At 39.1% G+C, this 24,584-nt stretch overlaps 1 protein-coding gene across 1 annotated transcript in view; it reads right to left on the reverse strand.

Moving 5' to 3' along the window:
* Positions 1 to 23,385: 23,385 nt before the first annotated feature.
* Positions 23,386 to 24,584, reverse strand: part of LOC148035882 (4-hydroxy-tetrahydrodipicolinate synthase, chloroplastic-like) — a 65,208-nt gene continuing 64,009 nt past the window's right edge. The window contains exon 4 of the mRNA XM_087677894.1: positions 23,386 to 24,576. Coding sequence (XP_087534020.1) covers positions 23,649 to 24,576 — 928 coding nt within the window. The 3' untranslated portion in view covers positions 23,386 to 23,648. The remainder of the gene's footprint in view (positions 24,577 to 24,584) is intronic.

The following is a 24,584-nucleotide window of genomic DNA, read 5'->3' on the forward strand; positions in this document are numbered from 1 at the left end:
ATCCCTCTCTCAAGCACAAGCAAGAAGGCAAGAAACAAGAGAAGAAGAAGAAGAAGAAGCTTTGGCTACACACAAGAATAAGCTTCCCATTCACTTTTCAACTTTATATACATGCCCTACTTTTCATAGGCGGTCATCCCCCTTTTTTACATGGCCAGCCATTAGCCTAGGCCCATTTCTCATTTCCCACCATTCTAGTCTATCCTATCCCCAACTAATGCATACAATTTGCACAGGAGTGAGCATGGAACTCTCTTACAAGGATTTGGAAGCGTTTTCACACTTAATGGTGCGCTTTTTATCTTTTACTCTCCTTGGGCGACTCTAAGACTTCTTGAGGGTCGTGCTCGTGCATTTAATTTTTTCCAGGGTCTAGTTGCCAGTTAAGGTGCCTTTTTCTTCTTTTCTTTTTTTCATTTCCCGCTCTTCTGTGCTGCGATAAACAATAAGAGGCTCACCAATATCTGTCACCATAACATAATCCATAGAGGGTGGAAAATGCTCATGTTATCATCTATCTCTAGGGGGTAGAGAGTATTAGACTTAGCACCACATGCAATGACAAGATTCTTAGGTAATCTTCTATGAGGAATCACCAAAAGAGACAAGATAATTTGCATCATCCAAGGTGCCAATAGAGATAAGGCTCTTCATGAGAGCCGGTATATGACGTACATTATGAAGAGTAAACATGCTACTTGAACTAAGACATCACTAATATCAACTATCTCTAATGCTAGGTCATTATCTAAATGGACAAATCTAGACATACTATGATAGGAGTGAAACCACTCTCTATGAAGGGTCACATGAAAGGAAGCCTTGAATCTATCAAACAACACTAAGCATATCTTGACAAGGCATCAATCACTTGTGAGCTATCAAAAGAAGAAGTTGAAAGTATGAAATCATCATCAGAATCGTCTCTGCATAACATCAATCACTTCAACCTTAACGTTGGACTTGCTAGGGACAATGCTGCAATCATCATTTTTGTCATGTACTTTACCCTTGCTCTTTTCCTTGCACTTGTCCTCATGCATTTTATGACACTATGGCCAAATATGTCCTTCTTTCTCATAGTAATTACAAGTCAATGAGAACCTATGGCTAGATGACTTATTGTAAGACTGTCCTCGTGATTGGCTCTCTTCTTGTGGAAACATTCACTGGCTACATGGCCAGTCTTACCACAATAGTGACATGTAATCCGATCCTTGTTATTGTTGTTGATGAATCCTCGACCTCTTCCTTTAGGTCCAGCAGCTCCTTTGGTGTACAAAAGATTGTCCCTAGATGATGAGACATTGTCTTTTGCATTCTTGGTTTTTACTTTGCCTTCTTCATCGAGTAGTGAGTGCTCAATATCTTTAAGTGTGAGGCTTGAAACATTACTCAAAGTGGACACAAGATTTTCATATGGATCATTGTTTACACTTGCAAGTAGTACGGCTATTGCTTCATCTTCCTCAATATTCTTTTTAAGAGATGCAAGTTGAGTTTTTAAACTCTTAAACTTATTAATGTGTATGGTCATAGAAGCACTGTCTTTGATATCCAGTTTATAAAACTGCATGAGAAGTTTTACCTTTGAATTCTTTGCTTGAGTACCAAACATTTTATCAAGTTCCTCCCAGGCGGTTTTAGCATTTCTAATGCCAGATATATGATGTAGCACATCATCACTTAATCCCCAAGCAATGATGCCTAGTGACTTATTATTCATCTTCTTTCATTCTTTGGATTTTAACTGGTCTTCTTCAATGAACCCATCTTCATCATCTTCCTTCTTGTTATCTGCATCATCTTCAAACAAGTCCCATAAGTCCTTTCGCATCAGGTGGTACATGGTCTTTTCCTTCTAGGCATGGAAGCCTTCTCCATTGAACTTTGCTATTTTCTCAAGTTCTGCCATGTTGAGCAGTTCCAATTAACTGAGAAAAGACCAGCAAGGGGGATTTGTGAAGTGTCACAAGGAGGTTAGTGTCAACTGACACTAGTTGAGTATCAATAGATACTATTCTTGAGCTTAGTATTGAATGTCGGTGCTTGATCTTCTTTTTGCTTGTTGATTTGAAGTGTTAATCTTGCTGGGAACTGAGTTCAAACTCAGATAAGAGTGGCAGTGTGTGCCCTAAGTTGAAGGGAATGAGAAATTGAAGAAAAAATGAGCTTGCATCTTGATGGCTATGGCTTCTTAGATTAGGGTTTTGACCCAGGCCTGGTTTTTTCCAGATATCTAGAGCTAGATTTGATCATTTTGAATTTTTTTAAAATGGAAATGTAGCTTACTCCATGCTCTACAAGAGCCCCATGATAATCGTCAAGATCGGCTACAGTAGTATGCGCGCAGATCAGCGAAACGTAACTAGGCGCAGTTATGGTAGCGACATCGAATTTCAGCAATGCCAGGCTTGTAGGTATCCAATGTCAGGCTTAGATGTGATAGACAGAAGCTTCTTGAGTAGAAGAACAATCCTCCTGAAGAAAGCACACTGAAATATTGCCTGATTTGAGAGATATGAGAGCTCAAAGTGAGGTATGTCCTGCAGGCCACAAATTGGGGCTATGGCAGCAACTGACAATAGTGACAATGTTGAGGTCCAGATAGCCAAATCTCATGGATTGATGTAATACAAGGAAGCTTTGTGAGGTGGAGAACAAATTTCCAGAAGGAAGCTCAGAGAGATTTGGTATGTGGAGTGAGATACAGGAGCTTCAAGATGACAGGGTGCTGCTGGCTATGGCTGCCACAAGGTCCAACTGAGATTTGAAGTTGAAACTGAAGATATGAGCTGAATGTGGGCTGGTTAGAGATCACCAGAGATGAAGGTAGACTAGAGATTCAGAGTGTGAGCTGTGCCATGCCCAACTGGGCTCTGATACCATGTTAAATTATGTGGATCTAGGACATGACACAAGCTATGGTGGATCAAAGATGTAAACCAAGTTCATAATGACATGGACAAGTAGAGACAAACTATTACACAAGTGAATTAGGTTCCAAGATAGATTAGCTTGGACTCATAAACACAATCTTGTGTAGAATCGACAATGATAGACACTTAACTGAAAGTACAAAGCATCATGATATTGTGTTCATTTCATAGTCAAGTACAATGCTTTATAGGCTTTGAGTTGTTCCACTCTCCTCACTATGCATATGGGATTCAGGACAGCTCCTCTTGGAGCATACATCATTTGTCTATTTCTCAACAAAACTCACTATCTTTAGTATTGACAAGTTGGATGGCACCAACTATAGCTATTGGAAGGACAAATTTTGTCAAGTTTTAGTTTAAAAAATATAGATTAAGCCTTCGAAACATGAGGATGTCAAGCCCAAATGTATTGATGTAGATGATTGTGCTCAATTGGATGAGCTATGTAAGTCCATGATCATTTTGTCCCTCTTTAAGCAAGTTTTCTATAGTGTTGTCTCTCATGGGCAATCCGCATAGCTCTCTCTTTCTCTCACCATCACTTTCACTACATGGTATCAAAGCACACCAAGCTCCTGATGAGGGCCTAGATTATTAGCTTTTGGCTTTTTTCTACTTGGTGAATCCTTAGATTCATTTCGTGCATGCAATCCAAATCAATGGCTTTATGTGTAGATAATAGAATTTGAATTTGTGTCAGGGTAAATTAACCTTATCCACATGCACCTTATCCTCATTATCTTGAACTTATTTTATCCTGTCCACCTACTTCTTATCTATTCTTATCATCTTCACCTACTCTTACTTCTTCATTATCACCTCTCCTTAAGAGAGAGAAATATATTTGTCCTCTTTATCATTATTGTCATCCTTATCTCATCTTATGTTCTCTCTCCACCAACCTACCCCTTTGGTCCTTTGCCATATTAAGGTCTAAACCCCTTCTCTCTCACTATCTTTTTTGTGGCCCACCCATCCATTACCCATTAAAGTGATCTCCCACACACAATCCATTTAATTCTCACCCAACCTTATCCTCAAAGAATATTTTTTCTAGCCACACATATATTCTATCCTTTCTCAAACCAATCTCACCCTCTTCTCCTTGAGACATTGAACTATCCATACCACATATACTTCACTCATTTCTAATCTAGCTCGAGCCTTTACATTACCTCCTTCAACGTTCACAATATCAATAGAACGAGAAAAATGGAACTTGAAAATCTAGAAGGAGAGGGCATAGGTTTTTTCAATGGAAGTCACGTTAAAAATTATTGCTCTCTGTCACATTCACTTCATGAACCTCCAATGATAGAAGCATCAATAAATGTGAGGGTTGCAACCATAACTGAACTCAAGGAGGCAGATGCAAAAGTAGTAGCACTAGCCTACTTGCAAATAATCGTAGCCGCCCAAAAGACATGCACCTTTAATGTGCTAATGAGGGAGCCAACTCCAATATCTTAATGTATGAACAATAAGCCACCATGGGTCAACCCCAATTTCAACCAACCACTACAAAACTTAGCTCGTTTGGGGGGCAGTCTCATCCACTTTTGGAAAAATGTAAACTAACGGTTTCTATTGAGACTGAGAGCCTATCCATTTTCTTTTATATGCTGCCTAACAAGTAGAGTGTTGCTAAGGAATCATTGCTAGGGCATGTGTTCAAGAAACAAGCTCATTGTAATGTTGACTATGTGTTGTGGCACATCCACCTTGCCATTAGTAATGTTAGAATAGTAATGGCGTTTAGCAAGGGCACCATGATTTCCTCAAAGCCTCTAGTGCCATTGGCATCCAAACTTAGTATTAACCCTAGGGAGGGGGTAGTACATCACAATTTACCCCCATAGTAACTTCATAGCCGCATCTAGAAACTACACCTAAAGCTATGGCCCAAACACTCAAGGCGGTCCCTAAGCATAGACCATAGTCTCACAAACATCAATCATTGGGAATGCATAGTGTCCATGCCTCAAATTCTAGGCCTAAATGGCAAATTTGGTGCTCCTATAATTCACATATGACTGCGTAGTGCTCGGTTCTAAAAGCCATGTTGTAAGCCCAATGCTACTATGGGGGTAACACCTTGTTGTGGTTGCCTAAAATCTCAAGTGCCATGTATAATCATCAATCTCATGCCCTAAAACCAAGGCCTAGAAATGTCAACTAAAATAGGGGAGAAGAACTCAATATTTGGGTGCTCAAATGGTCTATCGACCCAAAGCTGAACCACGAGTCTATAAGCAACCGCTCATGAATAAGCTCCTGCTTAATGCCTCTAAGTTCACCACCACTACAACACATGATGGCATAGCATGAATCCGACTCGAAACCTCTCAAACCAAGCTTGCCACACTCACTGAGAATCCCCAAGTGGAAGTACCGTGCATCAACTTGTCAATTTCAACTAAACCCAAACCACCAGTAGGCCTTAGGCCATTTCTGCCACAACGATCCACTCTTGAAGTGGCTTCCAACATGGTCATGGATAGAGGGGATGACTTGGTAACATGCATCTAACGATTGGACTCAACTTTCATGTTATTTGCTATAAGTTACAAACATTTGGACCTAGGTCTACTTGATGAACCCATAGCAAGAGAGGTATGTTCCTTGCCGTGTTATTGGGAAGAATACAAGTTCACTTTTACAAACACTTCCACTATTGAAGATGAAATGTTTGGCAATGAAATTTCACGAGAAGAGGCCTTAAGCCAATGCTTAATCACCTCTTATAAGAAAAGTAAAATTCCCATGCCACCTTAGCAACTTTCTGAACTTCATCGACTTGTTAAGTCTGGGTCTAGTTTCTTATACAGTGGTATACTTTGTGCCTTGCATGGGCTCAAGAAGGTTACCAAATCATAACCAATGCAGAGCAACAATGTGCCATTAAGACTTCCAAGCATGACTAGACCTATGTGGCTCCAACCTCATTTAGAGTGTTAACCATAACAAGGAATTGGCCATTAGAAGACAATATCATGCTTCACCTATACTTGGATAAAATCTTAACAAAGGATGAACTCCACATTGCAAGTTGACTTAATTTCGGTGATCTCTTGATTGATGTGTTAACTTATATCACTCAAGTGGGCATTTGCCAATAAGATATGGACCGTTATGCGACTCTAGAGTATAACCCCAAGTTCTATGACTAGCTCTTGAGAAAGCAAGGCACTCCATACACCTTGACTCCCACAATCCTTGGAAGGATTTCTATCCTTTCCAAGAGGGAGGGGGTAAAAATGGAAAATGGATGAAAACTCGAAATAGGAATTGAATTCTAAGAGAAGAATGAATGTGTAAAAATGTGTGGATTGATTAATGTGAGAATTCTTATTTTGTGGTACACTAATCTTTCTAATCACTATACCTTCAATGCAAGAGATGCCCTTTAAAGAGAACTAATTGTGGGTTATTGTGTGGTGACATGAACCTAAATGGCAGGTCAATATGATAAAGCCAATAGGCTCTCCTTCTCAAAGGAGGAGCACAAAAGATATGGATTAGTCATGGAGATACGAGTGTTCAACCAATTAAAATACCAGAGCATCCACAATCTAGAAGGAGTGGTGGCATTTGAAGAGGCAGTGGCACAAATGATAAAATGATATAATCTTGCAATGTACATGGAAAAGGTGGGACAAGACATTGACCACAACAAATGTACCAAATTTCTGAGACACCTAATGTCCAAAGAGATAGCAACATGGTAACCATTAGGCAAGAAGAGACCTCTAGAAGGGTGAAAGTTGCCCTTAATCCAAAAATTGTGGAGAAGGCCTTAGGATTAGTAGTTAAGCTAGAGAAGAGGCCAAAGAGGGATGTATATAGGACACTAAGGATGGGTAAAAAGGTCTGTACAAATGATGGGATCAACCTAGCTGATATTCCTAACCCCACCATCCAAATGCAGGCAAAAATAGTCCATACCCTCTTCTTAAGCTAGAGATATAATGCTCTCACGAATAGAATCGGTGTAACATTGTTATAAAGCCTTATAGAAAATGCCATGGATGAGGTAAATTGGAATGCCTACATCTCGAAGACAATCTAGGCATTGATAAATGTAGTAGACATAGCACCAAGGGCAACAAGAGGGGAGTCTTCAACTCTATGACAACAAAGTCAAAGAGGAAAAACTTGACTCCACGGCTTCAAACATAGGCTTTGGAGGAGAACTAATGGCCATAATTCAAATAGGAAGCACTAGAGAAGGTGGAAAGATAAGTAGTAGAGGAGATCTCAAAACCGTGGTAATGACCATCTTAAAAAGGGAGACAATTGCACTAAAAGAATCAGGCTTAAAGGCAAGGGAATGAGAAGATAGCTTAAAGGATTTGTACGATGAAGAAAGAGAGAACTGTTCAAAACAAAAGCCTACTATGGAGGAAGAGCGGTTATTGCCCTTCTTTTTTGATATTAATGCCGGAATAGATAGCTATGTAATGATGTGCCTCATGATAAGAGCCACCCTCTTGCCAACATTTTGTATGAACCTCTTATAAGACATGAGTGATAGTAGATTCACTAGGTGTAACCACCTGTTTTTGTCATCTACTCCACTTAATGTAAGATCTAACCTAAGGGGTATCTACATAGCAAGGCCTTCCTAAGCAAAGCCCTTAAACTACCACATAGTCTTGACCCTTGCGCACATGAACGGGATGCGTCTTAGTGTGCTCCCTTTATAATTCAAAAAAAAAGAGAGAAAAAGAAAAAAGAGAAAAAAAGAGAAAAGGGAAAAAAAAGAAAAGAGAAAAGAAGGAAAAAAAAGATAAGAAAAAAAAAGGACAAGAAGAAAAATAAGTGGGAAGAAAAGGACCACAACAATGAAATCAACCCATCTATACTTTATGAGTGTCACAAGCATTGCACTTAGGGACCACCCAAGCCCCTCTCCCACATCACAACTTAGGGCACATCAAGGGTCAGATCACATGATTGATAGACCTATCTCCCTAAGGAAGTCACTCTCACAACACCCCCATTTTCACAAATTGGGTCGTCTAGTGTGGGACAATACCTTAGGCTTGACCCATCTCCCAATTCCACCATCATTTGCACAACACACTACATGGTAAGGTAGACACAACTCCTAGAAAGGGCACACTTTTTCGAGTGTGTGCAAGAAGTGATCTTTTTGAGTGAGCTTTTTTGGGCAACCTCCATTTTTTGTTTCACATAGTCTAGTTATTCCTCCTCTTCTCTTATGCACATATCAAGCACCACTACTACCCCTACTGCCACCACCATCTATACCACCATCACCACCTCTACCGCTTCCTCCACCGCCGCTGTCACTACCACCTCCACCTCTTCCACCACTATCGTTTCCTCCCGTGTTTCTTCCCCCATGTTAATTACCTCAATCATAGGTCTCTCTCTCTCTCTCTCTCCCCCCCATCTTCCACCAATTATTCTTTCTCTATTTTCTCTCCTCCCCATCTCCCTCTCTCTCTCTCTATCTATCTCTCCTAGTCCCATGTAGCAGTATCTCTCTCTCTCTCTCTCTCTCTCTCCTCTCTCTCTCTCTCTCTCTCTCTCTCTCTCTCTCCTCTCTCTCTCTCTCTCTCTCTCTGTGCAACTTCTCACTTTCTCCCTCTCTTACACTCACCTTCTCTCTCGCTTTATCTCTCTCTCCTTTCCTTTCTCCTCTCTCTCTATCTCTCAAATAGAAACTCCTCACTTTCTCCCCCTCTGACACACACACACACACACTCTCTCTCTCAATTAGCAACTTTTTTCTTTCTCCCTCTCCTACACACACACACACACACACACCCACTCTCTCTCTCTCTCTCTCTCTCTCTCTCTCTCTCTCTCTCTCTCTCTCTCTCATAGTAGGACAAAAAGAATGTTATATTGTTACTCCCACGTGCATATATACATTCACATACCTCTCATTTTTATGTGTATGATTTGATATTATATCCTAATATATCACTTTCATTATTGTGCACACATAAATGAAACTATATCACACATATTTTTGCTACTTTCAATTGAGCATTATTGTGTGGACATACTATAAGAGAATAGGGTATCAAACAATTTGTTACACTCACTACAATAACATGCAATATTTATTGTTTTTCACTTTGTTCGAATAGTCAATATCGGGACAATAATATTAGCTCATTGTTACTCAATCAATTGTGCACATATACATTCACATGCATGCATTCCACCCTTCCTTAGATATTTTGCACGTGCTTTATTTACACAAGAGAGCGGATTTTAAAGACCATTTTTGAAGTACAAAAGAGCCCGGGAGGCTGTAAAAGACCAAATTTTCATGCAAAATGAAATGGTTGTGAATCGATGAGCTAGAGTTTTCCTAGATGGAGTTCGATGCCACGAATGCAAGTCTCAGTTCGTCGATCGTAATCCGTTTGACCCTCCATTTAATCCCTGCAAGGTTTAGCGCTCTAAAGCAGCTACATGATCTAAGAGCTAAAAAGTATGCGACGGGGTTGAGGTTTATAGATTTCAACGTCACGGAGCTAGCCGTCTAGTTGGATTGCAATTCTAAGTTTGTTTGCCTCTCCGAACGGGCCGAAACCACTTGGTTTGTAGTGTGAACATGGAGGTTTTAAGCTAGATAATTTATAAATGAAATGAAACTTTGAAAAAACATGAAAAATTCATGTCGAGCAGGTGGAGGGGCATTTTTTATTTGCGCCCCAAAATTTGGGGATTTTTGTGCCTTTTCATGCCTCAACAATCATGAGAGATGATGATGGATCTCTGATCTATGGAAGAAGAGCAAGATTTGGCTATAATCTTATGAAATATGATGAAGGGAATGAAATTCTAAAAATCTAGTATTTCTCTCTCCTCTCTCCTCTCTCTCCTTGATATTCGTTCATTGCAACCTAAGCAAAACTCAGATGGATCATGTTATGTGACATTCCTAGAGGCATCCTCAAAAGAAAAGTAAAAAAAGTCATGATACCATTTCAGCATCCCAAAGGGCTAGCCAAGTCTCCATCATGGAAGAAAGAAGTTGCTTCCAGTGGAGCATTAGATGAGAAGGCCACTCCCTTGAAGGAGTCGAATCTATACCCAAAAGCAATCCATGGGACCTTCATCCACGAAGTAAAAGGTGAAAAGCAATTAACTTTTGAGAATATAGATAGTACTAAATGTCACTTAAAGGTGGGTACTAATATCTAGAAGAGAAATTGTCGATCCTGCAAGACCTACTTAAGGAGAACTTGGACATCTTTGCATGGTCGTATAAAGATCTAAAGGGGATTGAGGTGTGCACACACACACACACACACACACACACACATATACATGATGTCCCATTTGATAGAGATACATAGTGTTGATATGTGTGACAAGTTCAATACCTAGCATCGTGCATATAGGGACTTTGTATACATGAAATACATGGATATTGTGTGATTTGCATGTTGTTCAAGCTCGCAAGTCAAGGTTGAAACATTTTCAATGTTTCCTTGAGTTCATTCTACTTTATGTGTGTGTATGTGTATTTAATTTTGGCTTAGTGACTAAGCTAGTGCAATTCATAGAATGTAGGATATTTTGTTCCTCTTCTTATTCCATTGGCTTAATGTATAGCCTACTAGCATTGCTACTAATAGAACTAGGTTTGAGCCTTATGCCATCTCATTTTTATTGCATGTGTCTAACATATGAAATTGTTTCATATTGTAAGACATAAGGGAAAGGTATAGTAGCTTCACACTTTTCATATTTCATTATAGTCATGGCTACCAAAAGGAAGCAAGGAATGGTCTCATGATCCTCTTGTGAGTTGTGGCCTCATCCTCTTCAATTTGGTAGCCACCACTCCCAAGAGCAAGAAGAAGAGAAGGGAAGATTCCCTCAAGTTTTCACACACACACACACACACACACACACACACACACACACACACATTCACTCACTCACTCACTCACTCTCTCACACACTCTCTCTCACTCAAAATTTAGAGCTTTGCCTTGGCGTTCCCAAACCAACCAAAAGACTCCCAAGCCTATGTGGCACAAGGAGGAGAAAGTTTGGTATTCAAGAAATAAAGAGAACTTTTGCTTGAAGGGTGAGTGGGGGTTACATTTATTCTCCATCATCTCTCCCTCTCTCTCTCTCTCTCTCTCTCTCTCTCTCTCTCTCTCTCTCTCTCTCTCTCTCTCTCAATTGAACACTTGTACACACACACACACACACACACACACTCTCTCTCTCTCTCTCTCTCTCTCTCTCTCTCTCTCTCTCTCTCTCTCTCCCCGTTTCTCTTTTTTAATTAAACATAGGATATGATCATGGAAAGGGGAAGGGCGAGTCTTTGAAAAAGTGTATGTAGCTTTCTGTCTCACTCACTCACACTCTCTCCCCCCTTTTCCTATAGATAGAGATATATAAATTTATTTTTTAATTAACCATGTGCATGCAATGTGTAATACTCTAAAAACATCCACAAAGCCACATACACTATAAAAAAAGACTTTAATTTCTTTTATATTGAACATGTGGGATAAGATAATAATTTTAATGGTCAAACATATTCATGCAATGTATGCATACTCTAAAACCACAAACAAATGAGATTATAAAAACACATTATCAATATATGCACATGTATACATGTATGTGAGCACATATATGTGCAAACACATATACACATATATGCATATATACTCACATGTATGCATATATACATACATGCACATATACAAACACAACATCCACACATAAATATGTACATGTATATATACATGCGATGCATAGACACATGTATACACATGCACACATATAAGGTGAAGAAATATGAGAGAAAGGAGAAAAAAAAAAGGAGAGAAAACAAAAATGATAAGAGGGAGAGAGAGGACACACATGTACGAGACCACACAAATAGACATGTACATATTAAACACACACACACATACACGCACACATATGCATACATACATACATACACGCATGCACATACACTCACATAGAGCATTAAAACAATAGAAGAGGCATGTATGTATGTATGTATGTATGTATGTATGTATGTGTGCATATATATATATATGAGGGAGAGAGAGAGAAGAAAAAGAATGAGCAGAGAGACATGAGAGGGAAAAAGAAAGGAGAGACAAGACAGAGAAAACAAAGAGAGGAGATATGCATACTTATGAGACTACACAAATGGACACACATGTACAAAACACATACACATACACATTCGCACACATCTGAATATATATATGAGCGGGAGAAAAAATAGAAAGAGAGAGTAGAGGAAAGGGAATGGATACACACTTATAAAATATGCATTTACAAACATGCACACACCCACATATGTAGACACACACATCCACACACGTACATGTACATATACATACAGTGCATATACACGTCCATGCACAACATGTACACATATGAGACGAAGAAAGATGAGAGCCAGAAAGAAGAAAAAGAAAGGAGAGAAAATAAAAATGATGACAGTGAGAGAGAGGATACACATTTATGAGATCACACAAATAGATGCACATGTATTGAACACATATATATATATGTACACACATACATAAGCAAGTATAGAAAAAACAAGATAGAAAAAAAAAAGTGTCGCTTTGTGTGTATCATTCATTCATACATACACACACACACACACATACACATATCAATGTGTGAATGTGTGTGTATTATGCATACATACATACATGTATATTCTATTCTTCTATAATTATTATTAGAAGGTTTTGGAAGTGCCACGTGGTAACCTCCCAAATCACCCCGTTAAACCTTCCCTTTTTTCTCCCTTTTTTTACATTTTTTTTCCATCTCTCCTCCATACTTAAGGACGAGGCTCTCTCTCTCTCTCTCTCTCTATTGTACTATTGTTGTAATTAAATATTGTTATTATGTAACTTATACTTAACCCATAATTAATATCCCTCGAGATATATACTATTATTATGATTAAATATTATGATGTAAATTATGGTTGACCTATTATTAATACTTACATTATATACTAATACTTAATTATTATATATAATTATCAAGAATTAATTATTATAAGTATTAATGCATATATAATAAATTGTATATATAATTATACATAGTATTATATCTATTGTGTATTATAATAATGATGATGATGACACATATGATATAATTATAGGCTAATTCAATAATATATGTATATAGAACTATAATATAATATATTATATTAATGTATTATTAATTTAACTAATTATTACTACATATAATTATCTTTCATATAGTATTTGTATTGTAATTTGTGAGAGGCGAAAAGGAACCTCTGCATTATCATTTTCCAGTACTTTATACACCTTGGAAGTTGGTGAGAACACCAAGAAGTCGAGTTGGTGGGTTGTTAGTTTATAGACAATTGATTGGCCACGCTAGCAATCCGTCTGTCTTGAATCTTCTGTGGACCTATCAGATCCAAACATGTGATTGCATCCAAGAGGCGGCCTTCTTCTTTGGAGGGATAGTTTTCCTGTCTTTGGTGAGGGCCATCGCTATGGACAGGTTTGTTGGTTTCTGTTGTTGGCGAGGTGTGTGAGAGGGTGGAGGGCCATGGCTGTTGCTTTGCTTCTCTCTTTGTTGTGGGCTGATGTGTTGCTGGATTGTCGACCATGGTCGTCTTGCCTATGGGTTGTTGGCTTGCTTGGAGAGGTGGTGCAGGACTAGTAAGTGCAGCATCATGGCTTGCACGTTGTCGGCTAGTTTGCAGCTCTGGTGTTGTTTTGCATGATTTTGCTGGCTGTTGCAGGTGCCGGGGGTTCATTGGGGGCTTCGGCAAGCTACTGGCTTACAAGGGTTGTGGCTAGAGTTGTCGTTGCTAATGTTCTGATCTAATGTTCACTATCGGCCAGGAATGGTCTGAAAAATGGTTTTAGCCTTTATACATGTGCTATTGTTGTTGTCCCCTTAATATTGAGATTTTCCAACTTATATGTATACCTTCTCATTCTTTCTTGGACTTCAAATGGTCCAATCCATCTATGTAGAAATGATGCAGACAAGCCTTGCTTCCTTATTGGGAAGTAGACATTGACTAGTTGCCCCTTAGTGTATTCCTTATGAGTATGTGTTGCGTCATACAACCTCTTCTGTTTATGTTGTGCTTGCTGGATATTTTTTTATACTGTGGATCTTAATATGGGCTGATGGGTGGACATGTAGGCGTACCAATCCATTACATCACTGTGCCTTAGTTTTAGCTAAATTATGCTAAGATCGGGTGGGAAGATCAGGTCCCTTCCATATAATGCTTTGAAGGGGCTGATTTTTGTCGATTCCTGGACTAAGGCGCAGTTTGCTTGTGTGACAAAGGGTAGCATCTGACCCCAGTTTTGTTGAAGTGGATCGATGTACATGGCCTGCATCTGCTTGATGGTTTTGTTTAACCTTTCAATGAGCCCATTCATTTGGGGGTGGTATGGGGAGGTAAATAGTTGTTGAATTCCCAAGTCTCTTTGCCAAACTTTGCATACCCTCACTTTCAAATTACTGTACTTGATCTAACAGGATGCTTTGTGGGCATGAAATCTGCTATTGCTAATGCCTACTATTTGGTAGAGCTTGGGTTTCACACCATTTAGTTAGGTAATCCATTGCCACCACAATGTATTTGTTTCTAGATTGTGTTTTGTGGGAAAGGGCCAGTGAGGTCCCAGCCAATCATCTCAAACTTGGGGGCTGATATTGTTATTGGTTGTAGTTTGCCATGGTTCTGTTGACGAGACTTGTATGATTGGCATGTCGTGCATGCCCTTACATAATCTAATGTTTCTTTCTCATTGCTAGCCAATAGTATTTAGCTCTAAGAATTGAGAGTATTTTGTGAAAGCCCAAATGGCTGAACATTGGATTTGTGTGGAAGTACTCCATGTATGTATTGACTAAGAGAGCTGGCGCATAGAACCTTGTTGCTTTTTCTTGAATGGAATATAATAAATTGTCTATGATTTTGAAAAGACTCTTTCAATTCATGTGTTGGATCCCTTCTAATGGGGAATATTATGTTTTATATATGAGGATCAGCTTGTAGCAATGTCACTAATGTGTTTTTATCTATGGGGATGTGACATACCTCGACATGTTGTATTTGTGGGATCCTTGGTAAGCTATATGCCACTATGTTCCTTTGGCTTGTGTAGTTGATAATAAAGTTGCATTCTTGTAGAGCTAGAATCCATCTCGGTAGTCTTCCTGGTGTGTGCAGCTATTTTGGCATCATGGGTATCAATGGTTGATGATCAGTTTTGATAATAAAAAAAAAGATACCATGGAGGTATGGGTGCTGCTTGTTAGTAGTCCAGACTATGGCTAACAGTACTTTTTCAATTGTACTATAGTTTTCTTCTGCCTTTGTAATTGCACGACTTATGTATGATATCGACTGACATGCCATTACTAGGGAAGACACTTACACGAAACATCTGTTCCATCATTGATTGTTGGTGTTCTTGAAGGAATTCAGGATGCACGTTTGCATCGTGAGACTGTGGAGAGTTTGGATGTGAGTGTGGAGATGTGGGATGACTCATCGTCTTGATTTTTTTGGTGTGAAGTTTGTTGATGAAGATGGTTTCTAATAGTATAGGGTAGGAGAAGAGAAGCTCTTGGGTTGCATGTGTATTTCAGAGAAGAAGAGATGCATATGACTACATTTAGTGGAGTGTAGATGTGTATTGGAGAGGAGAAGAAGAAGTGTGCTTGACTGCAGTTTTCTGCTTTGCTACAGCGCAACTCTGGAATGTTGGGGATCTATGAATATGTGAGAATGTTGAGTTCCCCTCATCTCCGCCAATGCCCCAAATGCGACTGAGGAGAGAGAACAACTGGACGTGGCGAGGCATACCTGGAGGAAGAAGAAGCACGCAACGGATTGCCCAGCTGGCCTATTGGATGCGACCACGTGTCTCGATCTGATGGGTTTAGAGAAGAGAGAGAGGGATTGCCAACGTGGCCAATCAACAGCCCACATGCCTGTAACTAATAATCTAGGACTTCTTGGTGTTCACACGGGGAGGTGTATAAAGTACTAGAAAATGAAAATAAACAGGTGTCCTTTTTGTCTCACACTGTTCTCTCTTCTCTAGACCTATTAGATCCAAACACGCGGTTGCATCCAAGAGGCCAGCTGGATAATCCATTGCACACTTCCTCCTCCACTTATGCCTCGCCACGTCACTCCTTGTGGACAATATCAATGATAATTATAATACATGTATTATAATTATTATTACTTTAATGTACTTTATTACATATATAATAATTAAGGCTAAATATGTGAGAATAATAAACATCTCGTGATAGGCTCAATGTGAATAGAATGACCTTTAAATGCATTTGTCTTTGAGAAATAGTCATAAGGGTTCTTTGGAGATATGGTTGGATTGATCCTATTAATGTTCTTCCACCTCTCTTCCACTCCCTATATATCAATGAGTGTCACAACCCCCAAAGCTTTCAAAGTTGAGGTTGTGTTCCTTATATACCCCTCTCGTAAATCCTCTTGCCACATGAAATGTGCTTTCAAACCCTAGTACAAAACACTAGAAGAACACTGGCGCGAAGCACCAAAAGAATTTAGGCACGGAGCTCCTTGTGTGTGTGTGTGTGTAGAAGAAGAAGAAGAAGATAGAAGCACTAGCTCTCACATTTGCACACAAAGGAATGAGCTCTCTAGTCATTTTTGTACATTATACATAGGATTTCTTTTTGGTTCAGCACCCTCAACCCTTTAGTCCCTCTCTTTTTCACTTAAAATATAGACTAGGCCTTCACAACTTGCCCATGAGGTTTCAAAAATGTATGCAAGAAATTTCATTTTTTAGCTTGTAGGATATTCTAATGAACTTATGCTTATTGAAAATTTAGTTTTACCCAAGGGTTTATAGAACTTACATGATAGTGAGCTCGATGCTCTAATTTTACAATAATATTCTCTATGCACAATACTTTTCAAAAAATAACTCTACAATATTGTGGAATAGCCAAAGGACTAAAAAAAAGAATAGAGATATAACTTAAAGAAACAGTGAAGCCTCAAACATCTTCAAAAATTATTTTACTATTTGTTGGTTCCTATCTTTGTCTCTTCTTACTACTTCCAATTGCTAGTTGTTACGTTTCATTTTTAACAATTACCTTTTTTAATAGTTGTTATATTTTAAAAATCTTGAAAATAGTGATTTTGGTAACTCATGCTACATTTGGCAGCTTTTGCATTTTGGACTTCAGTTCTACTATTTTTGGTAGTTATCAAAATTGTCCTAGAAGAATCCCTCGGCCCTCTCTATCAAAGGTAATGTGCCACAGCATGCATTGTAGATGTGGAATGTTGGGACTCATGTGCTAAAGTTCAATGTAGAAGAAATGGTGGTTATTTGATGGGTATGTGGCTCGCGTTGTGGGAGACATTGACGAATGCAAATTGTCTTTCTTGCTAGATGAAAGTTCAACCAATGCTAGATTACAAGGCTTTGTAAAAGATAGTATTGTTGTTGATGTCAACATGCTTGATTAGTGAATCCTTTCGTAATATTCACGAGGAAGTGCTTGTAAGAAAGAATTTCAAGGCATGGAAGGATGAAGAACTCATATTTGGACCCTACGTATGCCCCACACTTAAGAACCCAATTCATATATGTGCTATAGTGTAAATAATTACATGAGTAGATATGCTTACGTAGACTAATACATAAGTATAGAAGAGACCTTCTTTGGTTGTTTCTTATTGAAGGTTGTAATTTTAGCAAAGAATAATCTCCACAATTGAGACATATGAAGCATTATTGATTTTGAGGGAAAAGGAATAATGAAGGAGAATGTAAAGAGATAGGAAGTTGAATAGGCAAACACAAGTTAGATCCAATTGGTACTTGAATGTTCCACACAGGACCCCATTTATATGTATGTTGTAGTGTAAATAGTTTCATAGCTACATACAAAGAGCTTCATCATTGTATCAATCTCTTGGAAACACTTGGGCAAAGGTTGTCATGTCTTCTAAATTACATCTTCAGCTACTAAAAAGAGATCACTTGTGATAATTTGATTTTAATCTAGTAAGAGGTTAGGGTTAGTTGAATTTACCCGATCTACTTGGTTTTGCAACTTTAAAAAGTTACTATTTTTTTATGATTCAAGTCTTTCATCGTTCTTCATTTCATTGGATTTTGTCATCATCACAAGGTTTGCACAATTGAGGCTACTACTACTCTAGATTGATAGTTGGGGTTTGGGCAACTTCCTTCTTTTCCAATGCAAGAGTGGTAGTAGTTGGGGGCTACCACTTTTGTAGGGTTAGTGATTGGCTTCCTCATTAGAGTTGCCGATGGTTGTTTAGTTTGGTTTGAACTATGTATTTTTAGGTGCTTGTGTTGAAGATTTTGTTTGGGTGGCTAGGGTGCTTTGTTGCCTTGATAGTATCCTTGTGCATGGAGTAAGCCTTTTGACACCCATCTTGGTATGGTGCTCCACCTTCTAAAGGATATTCATATTCTAAGTGGTTTTCTTTGTTATCAATGTGCTAACACAGCTATTGTGCTCTATGAGCTCAATGTTAAGACCATTGGACACTTGGACACACATCCTTATTGATTCAAGGATTTTGACACACAAAGCATGCAACTACCTCTCAGCTAATCTACTTGCATGCTTACACAAAATCATAACGGCTCGATGCAATATAGTGAACACACTTACCAATACTCGCCATGTTGTAGTCATTCACATCCGTATGCTACGCTTGACAATCCATGCATGTACTTGCTTGCTATTACTTCCATTGTCATCCACGCACATGAGAGGAGTCGATGCTATGATTAAGAGGAGATGGAGAGATGGGAGAAGAACTTTGCGATGCACATCCCTCACTCCCTCATAAGCTCAACACCACAAACTCTAGTTCAAGCTCTTATCTCACTCCAAAGGAATGGAGAAAAATAGGAAGACTCTCCTTTACTCTCACACACTTAGATACTAAAGTAGCAAGAGAGAGAGGAAGAAAAGTTAGCACATGCATGAATAGCTTCTTCTATTCTTTTTCATCCGTTGTATACATGATGTTTAGGGTTAGGGTTTCCCCATTCCCTTTGGGCGTCCAACTCTCTTTGTGGCCACATGACCGGTCTTTCCTTATTTTGCATGCATCTAGATCTTAATTTTAATGAAGAAATTAATTTGAGTGTGTCCCAACCTCATGATGCTGCTTAATTTGATACAAGGAGGGAGTTTGTTCTCAATAAAATATACAGAGGTGATTAATACAATAATCTCTTTTCAAAAACTATAGGCCTCTCTTTTCAAAAATTACGGAGTCTTGCATTTGTAGTTAACATTATGCTCCCTCCTAGCCAAGTTCCCATGGCACTCATGCCAAAGATAGATTGCTATTGCAATGGAGGAATGTTGGAATGATCAATGAGATGGTCTAATAGAGAAGGGATGGTAGTTGATACTAAAGATTTAATTAAAGAGAAATGAGCTTGCGGGGTTGAAGGTTGCCCACACTCTGGCAAGGCTACATCGAAGAGTAGGGTGATGGTTGTCTGGCAAATGGTGGATTGTGGTTGATGTGGGGGACCACTGATGTCAATGGGTCTATAGAAAGTTTGGTACACATGTCATATCACTCATGCTCTCCCTAATGGATGTATCTACCTTACTTGTGAAGTGAGTGGTGTACGTATATGTGCAATTGGGAGTAAGTCAAATTCCTAGTAAACTTCGAATGTTATCCCACACTTGACAACCTAGTTGATGAGAAGTCATGCTGATATGCTGATCTTCGGGAAACAAGTCATCTGTGGCATGTCCTACCCTAGATGCACCTTGAGATTGTGATGTGGAGGTGTGGGCTAAGGGATTAGAGATAGAGCTGGCCAACCAAGACCACCAAACGCTTATTAGTTATTAAGGACCCCTAGGTGCATTGAGCACATGACTTGCTTTTCTTTTCTTTTCTTTTTCATCATCATTATTATTAAGAAATTTGACTAAAATACAAATGAGTGGATAGAAGGTAACACAATACTCGAGGAATGATCAAAGTGTTCTTTGGAGGTATCCCACAACTGTAATGATGACTCGGGAAAGAAAGGGTGTGTACACATAGCGAACTTGCTATCGACCATGTCTTCTAGCAACTAATCACAAAATGTGGGCAATAATGTAGCTCTCAAGTGAAGTTGCAAACCATCACCACTAGGTCAATACTTGCATTTATATCCAAAAAGAGCAGGAGAAGCCCGTCTTTGTATGGTGTAACTAGTTGTTACAGTAGCTTATCTAGAGCTTGAGGTAGTTATGTGTTGTGATGGAGAGGTCAAGGCAGTTAGTAAACTTTCTCAAAAAGTGACCAAAGGATGGCACTAGTCTATGAACTGGAACAACTAGGTCTTATTAGCATGAGTGGCTCTTATATTCGGAATCCTTTGAAAGTTGTGCTCACCATATTTTCTTTCTTCATATTGCTTGCCATGTCTTCGTTGTGGGTAGGGGCAATAGAGTGGATCTGCCCTCTCATCTTCATGTAAATAATAGAACATTTCCCATGCCCTCATTGTTTTTCAAGATGGGGTATCGCTACTCTAGCTGACCTAGCCATGCTTCCCTTGGTTTTTGCTTGAGATACTTACCCATGCTTCCCTGCGCATGGCAAGATCTTCTGTAGACAGTGAGATCCATTGGATTGCCACTTACTTGACACTCTCTCTACTGCATGTATGAGCAACCATACTGTGCATAGGGATAGTGATCTTCGAAACCTACTTTTCTCACTCACCTTGAAGTCAAAGACTACCAAGGTGCTCAATATTTGTCTCTCCTAATACATTTGCAGAGTTTCCTCTTAAGTTTTCCTCTTCTTCTTGTGGTAAGAGCTTAGGGAAAAGAGGATATTCAATCACCACTTGCGAATTACTCTCAATGTCTGTACCATGGTAGTATATGTCTTCTCCTACTCTTGATCCTCTTTTGTTGTCTACTATTTTGATTCACCTACATTGAACTCCAATGGTTTTGGCAAAATTAGTAGGCCATGTCATGACTATTGGTGAATCTAAGGCAATAGATTATGCTAGATGGGACATTTTTGGTTTGCAAAGGACTAGTTGCTTTCGATTTGTGATCCTCATAACCTTTCTTTCTCAAATGGCAGATCATGTATTCCTTGGTCTGCTCTATGGATATCAAATTGAGTTCTTGAATCTGCTCCATACTCTCTAAAGTTCCCAGAAATCAATACTAGTTGAGCCTTGAGTCCATGTGGTTCTTCTTTATGTGGTACGTATGCCAATAATGCAGCTTCCTAAAACAACTCTTGTTGCTTAGCCATGGCAAACCACTTGGACCACATTTACTCTCATTGTATAAGGCTACTCCTAGCTCATTGGATATCTTCACAAGTATTGACTCATATAATCTCTAGATCTCACCTTCCATTAGGCTTACAAGCCCTGTCAAGCTAGTAACTACTCTCCTATAGTCCTAGATATGCAATCTACATATGCAAGTTTTCATTGATTATATAGGCTTTGTCTCTAATGCAATACTATTTTTGCCTTTTATTAAGCCAACTAGAAAGTGACGTCAATTAGTTGATGATATTTATCTAGTGGTTTGTGCAATTTTTCCACTTCTTCCTCCCTAGCCTTGAGTGCTTCATCTTTTTCTCTAAGCTCAAGTGCCTTTTCTTGAAATTTCGAGTCTCTCTCAAAGTTGTGTTCGGAGCTGTAGATCGTCAAACTCCACGAGTAACTCCTTGTAGGCTTCTTGGATTTTATCAAGGCTCTCTTGAAGTTCCTCTTTGGCTTTTATTACCTTTGCTTTATCCCTACAATTCTACACATAATCACTCCAAAGCTCATATTCTACATGTTGCGCCCTAGCCACCTATGTGATGTTCTTGTCTACTCTTGGATTATTCATTGGTGCGACTTGATTTCCTAGTTTATAGTCATGATTTCCTTTAACTTGGTGAGCTTGTTGATCTATGCCTTCATGCTCCTTATTTGTGTCATCAGCTCACGTTGGGTTATAAAGTCAAAGGACTATAATTCCTTTGTTGCTTTTTCATTCCCTTTAGAGCATTCCCTTTCTCTACTAGAATCTCAGTTACCTATTGTAAAATAGATTGATCCTTTTTGTGCATTACCTTCTTAATGGAAGCCCTTATTGCTCACTTACACGCTTCTAGCTTTGCTTCATCCTAGATTTTTTTTAAATTTTAACAAGGAAAAGAGACAAATTCATTGAGTAGTCCACAATATTATTTAGCAAATTGAGTGACCATAATTGCAATCGAATGCCTAGTATATCTAATGTATATAATAAACATTATTTCCTTATAGGGGTGTGTGTAGCAAGTGTGCGTGCACGTGTGACATGTCAAAGAAGCCACATCTAGTATTGTTGTGCAACCCAAGAGTTCATAGCAAACAAAGTGGATAAAAGATTTGACATCTTAGGTAACTCCCACTAGCTCTCAATGATTAAACATCTACCACCATTCTCTAGTTTTAGCACTCAACAAAGATTATCAAGACTTGGATGTTTGACCTATATTTGCAACCTTATAGCCTTTTAAGTGCCTCCTAAATGTGTTGGGTGGTCATCAACATAACCAAAATTCGAAGTTACACATCCATTGCTTTCAAGCCCGATTTTCACAAATCTTGGTAACATGCTTGATCATGGAACCTTTCACAAGAATTTGACGTGCATATGTTTCATGACTGCAAAATTAATAGCAAATTATGCAAGTAAACCCATTTAAACCTTGAGTGGTGCTCTAGATTGAGGGAAAGACGTGAGGACACCTACTAATGAAATCAATGTAGAGACAGCAACCATTGCCACAACAGTATTGCAAGATTATTGATAGAGTAACAAGACTCACCACCAGATTTGCAGTGATGAAAGTGAAGCAATACTAGTAATAGTCATGTTTGGGGTGCAAATACTAACAAGTACAACAAATGTGCTCCAACTCTCAACACACCCGCATGCACACATTCTAAAATTGAATCAGGCTGGCAGGCTGCACTTTTGGCTGTATTAAAAATTGAAGTTTGGGTTGCTGACAATAAAAATCAGTCTTAAAAACCTTTGTGTGAAGAGAGGGAAATAGCATATCAGTACTAAGTAGTGTATCCAAACACAGAGCAGAAAGTCGGGCAGTGCTCTACAGAGCATTAAATATCATGACTTTCCAAGAAATTTACAGGCTCGACATCAACTTAAATAGATATTAAAAAAAGGCAACTGTTGCAATTACCCTTCGCTGGAATGTTAGCAAAGCCTACAATCATCTCTATACACCTTAATGAAGTGCATCATGCTAATGGCAACATGCATGCACCTTATGGCTAGGTGGTCAAAGCATGTTATCTATACATAAGAAACGCTGCTACACATGACGTCAACAAAAGTAAATGTATTGGAACCTAAGTCACAAAGGCTGACCTTTTAGGTCTTGTTGGTCAAGCAGTGTCTTTGAGAACCTGATAATATTGTCAGCAAAATCCTTGACTTAAAGCCTGGTTGAAGCCAACGGAAAAAGAGGAGCTTCTCTTTTTACTCTGATCGTAAGACTCAAAAATGTGAAGTCATATGCATGGACAATCTTACCACATGGGATTGAATCCTGATAAATTAACTTCACTACAATGGACCTGTTTTTGCTCAATACCGCCTCAGAACAACAAAGTCATCATCTTCCAAAATTTGGACATCTCTTTCCCCAATAAAGTGATGTCGACCTATGTCTTCCACTATCTGAACAAACTGTTTCCTTTTTTCAATATCCAAGGGAACATAGGGCAGGCGGAAAACGGGACGAATCACACCCAGTTGTGCAAGGGCAGTGTTAAGGCCAATCGGATTTGGTTCCACAAATAGCCAATTTAATAAAGGCAGTAGCTTTTCATTCAACTTTGTGTTCCTTCCTTTGATTATAAGATCATGCATCAACCCTGGAATCAGATTGCTAGCAACTGAAATCACTCCTCTAGCCCCAAAGTCCCACCTAGCATCATGGCACTGGTCGTCATTTCCACTCCAAACTGCAAGACCCAACTGGTTGTATCTCTTCACCCGATCATTGCCAACACATTCCTTCACACCTGCAAAATTTTCACTAGACATAATCTTCTCAATTACACTAGGAGGAATATCCTGTCCAGTCCGTGCAGGGACATTGTAAACCACAGATGGGCCCATTGACAGGACACTTTGAAAATGGATTGCCAATCCTTCCAAGGAAGTTTTGCCATAATAAGGGTTTATATGCAGAGCACCATGCATCCCCACAGCAAAACCTTGCTCTGTAGCATGGATGGCTTCCCTCGTAGAATTGCTCCCAGTGTTGCCAATGACTTTTATTTCATCCCCAAAGCAGACCACAGTGTGACCAATCAGCATTATGTGCTCATCCCAGCTCATTAACTGGCCCTCCCCAGTTGTTCCCCCAACTATTATACCTTCCACTCCATTTTTTATTTGAAGATGTACCAAGTTGTCATAGGCATCCAGATCAAAACGACCATCAGGTAAGTAAGGGGTCTTAACTGCAGTGATTAACCTCAGTGCCTTGATCTCCTCAACTGGTGTGCTGCCACA

Source organism: Lygodium microphyllum, chromosome 5, assembly GCF_053477565.2.
Source record: "Lygodium microphyllum isolate KBCC chromosome 5, Lygodium_microphyllum_v1.1.10, whole genome shotgun sequence".
NCBI lineage: Eukaryota > Viridiplantae > Streptophyta > Polypodiopsida > Schizaeales > Lygodiaceae > Lygodium > Lygodium microphyllum.